This window comes from Triticum dicoccoides, unplaced genomic scaffold (genome assembly GCF_002162155.2).
Source record: "Triticum dicoccoides isolate Atlit2015 ecotype Zavitan unplaced genomic scaffold, WEW_v2.0 scaffold171309, whole genome shotgun sequence".
In the NCBI taxonomy this organism is placed as follows: domain Eukaryota; kingdom Viridiplantae; phylum Streptophyta; class Magnoliopsida; order Poales; family Poaceae; genus Triticum; species Triticum dicoccoides.
This window is the reverse complement of record NW_021221567.1, coordinates 173-11,203: the sequence shown is the minus strand read 5'-3', so window position 1 is coordinate 11,203 and position 11,031 is coordinate 173. Positions and strand designations below refer to the sequence as shown.

The 11,031-nt window shown below is 40.4% G+C and overlaps 1 protein-coding gene across 1 annotated transcript; it reads left to right on the top strand.

Moving 5' to 3' along the window:
* Window positions 1-390: 390 nt before the first annotated feature.
* Window positions 391-2,601, top strand: LOC119344506 (serine/threonine-protein kinase 19-like; the record flags this gene model as incomplete). The annotated part of the gene is made up of 6 exons (XM_037614914.1): window positions 391-471; window positions 684-776; window positions 1,153-1,272; window positions 1,547-1,618; window positions 1,696-1,773; window positions 2,380-2,601. Coding segments are annotated over 6 exons (636 nt in total), but the record flags the coding sequence as incomplete, so codon positions are not given.
* Between the last annotated feature and the right edge of the window lie 8,430 nt (window positions 2,602-11,031).

Sequence of the window (11,031 nt, the reverse complement as noted above, 5' to 3'; positions counted from 1 at the left end):
ATCAATGCCAAAAGATTGTCGGGAAGTCCTGGACTTGATAGTGATTCTACAAATTTCGTCCATTTGGAGAGAGGCACAACTAGGTGTTCTAGGGAGAGAGCCAGGAGCTTCAGACGATGGTCAACAACATCAACGCATAGGTGGAGCGACGGTTCATGCCTGCCATTTTTTTGGGGGGTGGGTGGGTGGGGGCGTGCTTCTTGCCTACTGCTAAACTCTTGTTTTTTATGTTTGCTCCTCCTCGTAATGGAAAGATGTGGCAATACTCCATGTAAGAATGAAAAAAACATGTTGCAATATGTTTATATAAATTAAGTGTTTCCTTTTATGATGGTGATTCAGTACCATTTCGGCACAAAATGTATCCTTTGCTTTTGTTTCCACTTGTAGGTTGTAACACAGCCTTTCATTTTACAGTCCCAATTGTATAGCAGCGTGAACGACAGGACACAAGTTGATAGAGATTTGGAGGTTTTGTTTTGAACTTATGCAATAATTCTTTATGTGGACACCACTTTTGTAATGCAATGATAAGTTTGTGTTTTACCTTTGGATTCTTTTCTAGTGATTCTCGTGTTAAATTTTGGTGATTATCATAGACTAATGTATATTAATATCCAATTGCATCAGAGATAATTTTTCCTTGCTCTGATGAAACCTGAACATAGAAATACTTTTTGCAGTCACTGAAGAAAGACAGAGTACTCCGTGTATTCAAACTCAATACTGGGCAGGATGACTATGCAATCATGTTCATGGATGATTATCTGAAACAGGTATATGTTTTTCCGGTATGACTTAAGTAGGTTCACTAGATCTAGATGGTGTTAATGTAATGGAAGTTAAGAGGTGTCATTTAGCTAATCAATCTGTTGTGATACTGTCTTCCCAACGGAGCAACCAACCTATCCCATATACCTTGTTTAACCTCATTCAAGCCTATCCTTGCCAAGCTGGATGGCCCTATCCCATATACCTTGTTTAACCAATTAAGCACACGCTAACTGAACTGCATATTTACCATCATATACATGCAGCTCATCTTTTGTTGATAGTAAAGTTTTAGTCATAATGTGACAATTCATCACATTAACTTTACCTATTCGTACTACAAGTTTTAATCTGCTTATCTCTTACACTGAGTGTATGCAGATGGAATCTGCTGTCAGGGGGTCAACGGGCAAAAACCAAGATGGTAGTGAAGTGTTTGAGTGGTTTGAGAAATATGTTCTGCATTCGAAATTGGATGTTAGCATACATCACCTAGAGATGGTAAGTTTCAGCCAGTTACTGGAGATAAGGGTTGATCCTCTGCAGAATTCTATCTCAACCTTTTCTCTAAAGTACCTCATTACCAAATTTTAACTTCTGTGGAGCTTTGCAATGATCTATCATGGCCACTTTGAGCTGACACTTTGTTTTAGTACATTGTTTCTTAAATACCTAGTAATGAAATAGATCTAGCAAGTATTTTCTTAATTGACACTTTGTTAAGAAATAGAATTGCTGTAATAAGGCTTTTCATGTCTTCTGTTTTTCATTGCAGTGTTCACTGCTATCACATGGGGGTGATGCAAGAGATAAACACATCACGCTATTGATGAATGCTGGTCTCCTGGTAAGTATTTTCTTAAATATTAGTTTATGTTCTTAACCAATCATGCTTACTTTTTGTGACATGTTGATATTTTGCAGACACGTCAACTAATAGATCCAAATATGTACTGGTTTTCTATTCCAAGTATTGGTCCTATCTTGAAAGGCCTATCCCAGGTTTGCACTTCTTGGCTTTTCTGTTCCTTGGTGCAAATCTCGTGGTGTTAGTTAATCTTAAAGATGGTTCTAATAATTTTTATGAATATAAAGCTGATCTGCTGACCGAAGTATAATTAGAACATAAGACTAAATTGCGCTCTGTCCCTATGCCTGCAGTTGGGTACATGTAGGTCCATGAAGTCATGTACTTGAAAATTGGACTTATGCCAACAAACTTGCATAGGTTGTACTAATAGGTACTGTTGAAGTGTATATGTAGATTGCATAGCCCTTTCCATTAGGTCGGACTTTTGGTTGCGTTGGCTAGTGCATGAAGTTTAACAGGTACAAAAGTGGTTTTCTAGCTGACATCATATATTTATGGAAGTTTATGGCGACATCCATTTAACACATATTATCACATATTTACACTTCAATCCATGTATATACTTAGAACCATGAAGGATGTATTTCATGAATGCGCTCATCAGGTTATGGTAGTTTGATTCCTCTTGCATTGGCTTTCTGAGTTATTCTTGATGACATAGATGGGCTACTAACTGATTACTTAGAGTTTCGATTTCTCTGTAAGGAGACATTGACAAATGTGGTTATGGTGAGCAGGGGAGGAAGGAAGTTCTTTCATTACTGAACCGTCGGAAGTACAAGGAGATGCTACTATCTTCACTGGAGAAGACGAGGTTGAGGTTATCACCTCTCGACGTGCGGTTCCACCTCCGCGATCTGATTGGGTCTGGTCACATAAAGACGGTTCAAACACCCACCGGCTTACTTGCTCGCGTGTCAACAGATTGATAGACACACCTTTGGATCGATTTTTTTAGCAGTTTCGGCTTCTTCAGAAAAGAACACCGTTTTTCTGCTGAGTCAGCAAAAAGTAGTCAGAGTTTATTTTATTGGTTCCTGCATTCTTTAAGGTCAATTAGTAGGGTGTATTGCAAAAAAGAAATTCTGAGAGGTATTCTGGTCTTGATCTGATTAATGTTTGTATAGTAATGGCGATGAAATGCTGGAGCTTTTTACTTACCAAATGGATTGTTTCCTGTGAAATGCATGGAAACATATTGTTCAATTAAATTGCTCCAAATGGGTCTTAAGTTGGCAGATGAGCTGTGACCTTCTTTAGAGAAGATTGTTCTTTATTCAGAACTGTGAGAATGTGGATTTTTGCAGCCCAGGCTCATGTGTAACATACGGAGTACCTGCCACCCCCTTCGATGCTGGTTGCAAGAGAAGAAAACACAAAAGAACAAGAAAACGACTATTTTATTTGGAACTGATGTGCATTTGTACAACAAGAACCCATTTGCTATTAATACTGCCCCATTTTGAGCCTAGCTTTCTCCAATATTTTCTTCTAGATTTCTTTACTATGATATGCTTATCTTGAAAGGGGGCCGGAAACTTAGCTTAAATCAGTCGATTGCCGTTTCATTCATGTTTCATGATGCAAACAATGGACATGGACAACTCTCTGTTTGTACTTCCCAGTCATGTGATGGTAAGTATGCATAGCAGAACATGTATATTAAGTTCTACTACATGAAGGTTGGTTACTCTGGGTCATTCATGACTAACCTGTTTGCAGATGCAATTTTCGTTCAACCGGTCACTCATTCCTTTGATGTGAGTTCCTTCCAACCAAACATGATATTTCTTTCATTTTGTTTCTGTCAAGAGATTGGAAACTAAACAGTAACATGCATGTAGAATGGTCACATCATTCGGCTTCCTTAATGGCTCATTCAACACATATACCATGCTCACACAAATTATTTCTTTGTCCTCCTAAAAAGAGCTAGTACCAAAGACTGGAGATGAGTAGAAGTCTTATATATACCCATGCCTAAGGATGTCAAAGTGCGTGTGACATGGATTCAGATTTATTTTATCGTGTTTAGCTCCAGTCCAGACAAAATATTGGAGGAAAACAAAAATGCGAGAGTCAAGGAGGTGAGGCGAAAATAAGCTGAAAGTAACCAGCAATGTCTTATTTTGCTTTGCCCACTTGCAAAAGTATCACTACCGTTTGCGGAAGATTATACTCGTAGTACTAGAATTGGGAGTTGCGAGGAGGTTGCTAGCCTTACTGGTGTAGGAGCAGTTGATGGTGAGTTGGACATGAAGAGAGAGTAAGATCAGTCGACGAGCCTGGCCAAGAATGGAAGTGGTGTTTCCCAGAGATAGGATAGACCTTCTTTTCTAGCTTTTTCCTTGTTTTGTTTCCTTCCTTTTTTAACTCTCTCCCTGTACTATACTTTGTTATTAATAGAAAATATAGTGTAGAACAATTGTTCTATGATCAGGGCCTCAAAAAAAAAGAGAGAGAGAGAAAGGAGAAAGCAGCGTTTGAAGATGTGTTATTTTTACTCCTTCAGTTTTCACCAAAACTAACAAATGGACATTGATTTTGTGCAACCTAGGCTCATGTACTTTTTTCATTTAAAAGAAGCATATAACAAATGGAGTAACTGTCTTCTCTCTCCTTGTACCTCGATGGACTACTCCCACTCTTACTTTGTAGACGAGTAAACATTTTTGCATGTAGTAAGAATTTTATCAAGACCCACTCAAACATCATTGAAGCATACTTTGATAGTAAACATAAAGAATAAACAACAATGGATAATAATTATAAAATTCAGGTATGAATACTGGTACTCATTTTGTTGTATTTTGTTTGAGTTTCACATTAATTTATAAACTATTCAAAATATTATTAAAACACGCCTTCATGAACATGGGAGTACCACACTTATATTTCATCTAATGAGGCATTACTAAGTGTCGTCTCATTAATCTTTTAATTTAAAGTCCTAAAATTACCAAACTAATAAGATCTTACTATCCATAGCTTCCCTTTAGCCGTAGTTTCTTTTCTTAAGCCAAATGCTGGCAGAAGCAAGCATAGATCTTAAGACCATCTCTACTCTTTCGTATCACTTTTGAAGTGACCTAATTTTTCTCTTCCACCCAAAATCCTCAAAAATTCAATGAAGCATCTTCAACCCTTATTTAATCTCGGTTTCTGAGTATTTTTTCCAGTGTGCAGTTTAAAATAGTTGATTGATTTCAATATCAGTTATAGCATCCCCCTAACCATTCATTTTTCTCGCAAATCTGAAAATTGTGATGACTCATCTTCGACCCGAACTTCCATTTTGCAGTTATAGTGCAGTACTGTTTCAGGTTTACTTTTGTGGATCACTCTCTCATCCTGTTTAAACAAAATTGTGAGCTACTATTCAATTCAATTTTGAGATTTTTTATCTCTCGAGATTTTGGTATATCAAACTTCCAGTCCAGCCCCTTGCTGCTGCAGTAGCCTTTGACATGGGTAGCCTCTCCACACCTCCACTCACATATATTGATACACGCTACATATTTACAGATAATCACATATGCAAAAATAAGAACCATCCTTGCCGATGCAAAGCAGCAGTCAGTAAGATACTCCTATTGCAGGGGAATTGTAGCAAGATACACATCACTATTTGGCTGAAAACAACCTTTGAAGCAGAACTTGCAATCACTCATGGAACCAGGTGCAAAGACACTTGTCAAGTTGTGGCATCAGACCTCAGTAAGGCAATATATATATATATATATATAAGAGGGATGCCTTGAGTGAATAGATGCACTCTAGAGTTATGCTGGAACCAGTAGCAGAGTAAACAGAGTCCATGGAAAATCTTCATGTAAGATGAGCTAACCATTCTGCTATAAATAATTATTCTTCTACGAAAACGCAGTCCAGAAAATTAAGGTGATTCAAGTGCTTGTGCTACAACTACGCTCTCATCCCACCTGCAAAGTTATGAACAGAATGAGATAAACAGAAAGCCCCATGATCTTTGCAACCATAGTGAAAACGCATTTAACAAGCTAAGCTTCTGTATTTATTTCAGAAGCATCGACAACAACCTCACTCATTTATGGCCATACATCTCAATTGCATTCTCATTCTAACCAAGGTAAGATGTCATAGAATGGATGCTTAACAGGCTTGGCTCAGATTGTGGCTCAGCCTTTGTCTACAGTCTGACATATCACAGACAGTTTACAAAGAGATGTTAGCTCACTATTCACAACTTAATTGCACAGCAAGGAGAATTCACTTTAACCCAACCCCAATAAGAGAAGTAAAATATTATAATTATAAGGTACAGCCGTCGTTGAGTGTGCGCAGAATGCGCTCCGCCTTCCCGTTCTGCTGGCTAGTGTATGGGCAGGAGAGACGGAGGACAGAGGCATGCACAGAGAGGAGTGAGCGCACGGGAGCGCTGTCGAACTCGCGCCCGTTATCTGTCTGTAGAGAAAACACAGGGAGCTGAAATTGCGTGCAGACATATGCATAAAAGTCACACAGAATTGGAAGAATATCAGATTTGTGCTTGAGGGGAAACGTCCATACATAATGAGTGTAGTCATAAAGTATCACAAGGTAGAACGTGTTGGTTATCCCGAAAGAGGGCGCCGATCGCCGCCCACACAGTGAGAGCAGTGTCCTCGTACTGCATCACCGCGTCCAGAAGCTCGGGGGAGACGGTGGTGTTGAGCCAGTGGACGACAGCGTGATCCGCCATCGCCCACTCGGGATCATTGAAGCACGGGAGAGCCTTGGCGTCGACGTGGTCGCGGAGGCCGAACATGCCGATCTCCGTGTCGAAGTGGCGGCGCCACTGAGCGTAGTTGCCGGCGAGGAGGTCCAGGGTAACCGGCACATGCCGGCGGATGTCGATCATCTGGAGCACAGAGGCAGGCAAGGGAGCAGCAGAGGGCACAACCACCGGAGGAGGAGCGGGAAGGCCCGCAGGCGGGGCGGGAAGTGCAGGTGGAGGAGCGACGGCAGACACAGAAACGTCAATGGGCGCGTCGGTAGGCACCAGGGCGTCGCCAGGAGCGGCGGCGGTGCCGTCAGGAGCAGCGGAAGAGGGATCGGGGATCAGAGCAAAGGGGTTGATGCGATCGGGAGCATCTGATGCCATCATAGAGGAAAGGTGGAGGAAGTGAGGTTTTGGGAATGCACACATCATCCGAGAGGGAGATCGTGTGCCACTACCACCATCGTGCGCACCCACGCACACACCCACAATGCGTATATATAGGTCGTGTACGTATAGTCTAACAGCCGGACCTGGCGAGCCTGGAGGCGACGAGAGAGCCAATCGACATGACCGCGCTCAGGCGCGGGATCGGCTCCCCGCACGCGGCGGCGGCGGCGGGCGAGCTCCCAAAATCCGTCGCGGCATTTGCGTCATCTCGTTTTTCATCTCCTTTCCATTCATCTCGTCACTTCGGTATGCTTTGGTCCAGCCAGGGCAAAACTAAGAATTCATGGACAAAATTACACGTTTCATCCTTGAAATTCTCTGACGCATCATGATTGATTTGGTCACGGACGCGGATTTTTAGAGCATAGGCTCATGGACACCCTCTATCCATACCTTCCAATATAGCTTTGAGATCCGTGCTAGACAACTAACTTACTGCGTAAAAAATTCTCTTTTTTGTTGCTTTCAAATAAAACAACATATGAAATTCAAACTTTGCAAAATAGCAAAACATTCTTACTACAATGAGGGAAAAAACTTATAGATTTTTTTGACGGATATTAATATACAAAATGAGATTTTCTTTATTAAAAAATGTTATTTTTAATACTTATGATGGACGAAAAAATCTGAAAGTTTTTTCTCTCATTGTAGTAAGAATGTTTTGCTATCTTGCAAAAGTTTTTAGTTCATATGTTGTTTTATTTGAAAGAAACAAAAAAGAGAAAAGTTCTTGCACGAATCGCGATGCAGAGATGGATGGCTAGATAAGGGGGTGCACCTAAGCCTATGCTCCACAGGATATTTTCCATTTGGTCACGCAATTTGAGAAACACTACAATGGGATTTTTACACATGCGAATACATAACCCCTTCGCTTTTGCGGATAACCCCCTCGCTTTTTGCGGAAACAACCCGTGCTCCCTCGGTCCAAGCGCCCCACCACCCGGTCTCCGAACCCACTTGTCATCCTCCCGTGCGGAGTCGTCAAACCGACACAACCTTATTCAGTAAGCCAGCCGCCTCCAGTCCATCACTCCGAGCTAGCCGCCTCCCAAACCACCACTCCTCTCGCTCCATCTCTTCCCCATCTTCCCCATATCCGTCACCCGAGCTCGCCCAAATCCGTCACCCTTTGCACCCTCGCCAATTGATCTGCAGTCGCCGCCTTCCAATCTCCAATCCGCAATGCAGATCACTCCTCCGCTGTCGCAACTCCTAGTTCATGTGGCTGCCGGCGATGCGGAGAAGCTGTCCCCTCTACGCGAGATATGCTCGTGGTTCCCTGACCTGGCGATGCTCTACGAGGAGGTAGTTGGTGATGTCTACTACGCAACCTTCTTCTTGTAGACTCGGGCCTTCAAGCGCAGAGTTTTATAGGACAGTAGCAAATTTCCCTCAAGTGGATGACCTAAGATTTTTCAATCCGTGGTAGGCGTAGGATGAAGATAATCTCTCTCAAACAACCCTGCAATCAAATAACAAAGAGTCTCTTGTGTCTCCAACACACCTAATACAACACACCTAATACAATGGCAAATTGTATAGGTGCACTAGTTCAGTGAAGAGATGGTTATACAAGTGTAATATGGATGGTAGAAATATATTTTTTATAATCCGAATAAATAAAAACAGCAATGTAACTAGTAACAAAAGTGAGTAAAGACGGTATTGCAATGCTTGAAAACAAGGCCTAGGGTTCATAATTTCACTAGTGCAAAATCTCTCAACAATGATAGCATAATTGGATCAGATAACAATCCCTCAATGTGCAACAAAGAATCACTCCAAAGTTTCTACCGAAGAACGTAGGACAAAAATGTGCATCAACCCCTATGCATAGATTACCCAATGTCACCCCGGGAATCCGCAAGTTGAGTGCCAAAACATGCATCAAGTGAATCAATAGAACATCACATTGTCACCACAAATATCCCATCGCAAGACATACATCAAGTGTTCTCAAATCCAATACTCAATCCAACATAACGAAACCTCAAAGAGCAATACTCAATCCAACAAGAGATAGAGAGGGAAGAATACCATACGATCCAACTATATTAACAAAGCTCGCGATACATCAAGATCGTGCCAAATCAAGCATGCGAGAGAGAAGGATCAAACACAAAGCTACTGGTACATACCCTCAGCACCGAGGGTGAACTACTCCCTCCTCGTCATGGAGACCATCGGGATGATGAAGATGGCCTCGGGTGATGATTTCCCCCTTCGGCAGGGTGCCGAAACGGGTCCTGAATGAGTTTTCATGGATACAGAGGCTTGCGGTGGCGGAACTTCAGATCTAGGTTTCTTTTCAGAGGTTTCTATATTTATAATAATTTTGGGCATCGGAAACAAGTCAGGGGGTGCCCGCGGGGCCCACAAGGCCTCAGGGCGCGCCCTGGGGGTAGGGCGCGCCCCTGGCTTGTGGACTCCTCGGGACGCGCTGGACGCTCTGGCATGCCGCTGCGGCTCTGGACACGCTGCTCGGTGCCTCGTCTGCCAACTTGTGTAGGAGGAGGATGCATGCAAAGCTACAGGACGTGACCCTGCCGCGCTGCTCTCCCCGCTTCCCCCGATGCTCCCCGAGGATTGCATGCTCCACCGACCTGCCGTAGAGGTATAACCAATCTCAATCTTATTGTAGCTAGGTAGAAAATTTGTATTAGGGCTTAGTAAGCATGAATGAGTACTAAATAAATCGTTTCAATGATATTGTGTTATTAGGCACATTTTTAAAAAATAGTTTGAATGATATTGTGTTATTATACACATTTTAAAAAAGAAATTGTTTGAATGATATTGTGTTACTAGACACGTTTTAAAAAAATATTTTGAATGATTTGTGTTATTAGACATTAAAAAATAGACTTTGAATGATATTGTGTTATTAGACACACTTCAAAAAATAAGTTTGAATGATATTGTGTTATTAGACACATTTTTAATAAAATATTTTGAATTATATTGTGTCATGATACACAATTTTTTAAAATAGTTTGAATTATATTGTGTTATTAGACACATTAAAAAATAGTTTGAATTCTTTTGTGTTATTACATTTGAAAAAATTAGTGTGAAGTATATTATGGTATTAGACACATTTTATTAAAAATTGTTTGAATTATACCGTGTCAGTTTTCTTTAGCATGCAAAAATATGGCAAATTTCTTTGACAGGCATTGTTTTACAGACGGATGGAAGAAGTGATGATGCAAGTTGATCTAGTCAGTAGTAGTAAGAGATGATGCAAGTTGAACTATGAAGTAAGTTGTAGTTTATGCACTTGACTAAATGGGATCATGCGGAACTTGAAGTAAGTTGTAGTTGATTATTCCTTCTTTAGGCTAGTGTTGCTATTCTCTTGCAGCCTTGGCATCATGGCACAAGCCTATTCTGGTTTGTCCCATGACCCATGGCCATGAAGCACGACACACCATCAGGTATGAGCGTGACAGAAATGGGAGAAACCAAAACACCAGTAACTCCCCCGACGTGCGGCTCGCCCGACCATCATCACTCAACACAACGTCGCCTCCACCATCAAGCCATCATCACCAAGAACACCATCAGGTTTGCTTTTTCGTTTTTTTGGTTCATTTTTTTTCTTTCTCCCTTTTCCTTTTTCATATTTCCTTTTTCTTTTTTCCTTCCTGCACCTTTTCCTTTTTGTACCTTTTTCAATATACAGTGATTTTTTTCTAGTATACAGTGAATATTTATTAAATGTACAATTAAATTTTTTGAGTATACGGTAATTTTTTTACATGTACACCCTAATCTTTTTATGATATGTGATTTTTCAGTACATGATGAACTTTTTAAATTTACACTGAATTTTTATAATGATATACAATTAACATCTTTTGCTTCCATCTAACATTTTTTAATATATGATTAACGTTTTTGTTGTATACATCAAACATTTTATCAATACATATTGAACAGTTTTTTAATACATGGATGAAAATTTTCAATATAGACATATAACTCTTTTATAAAACACATAATGGACAATATTCTAAAATACATGTTTATATTTTAATAGGTTTAATTTTAATATATAGTATTTTTAAATATTAGTATTTTTTCGAGTCTTAATATACTCCACATTGTTGATCATAAAAGTTCATAGGAATACAATGTAGATCCGGAGGATTAAATATCTAGTACTCCTAGCTCCTGAAAAATAACAGGTTGT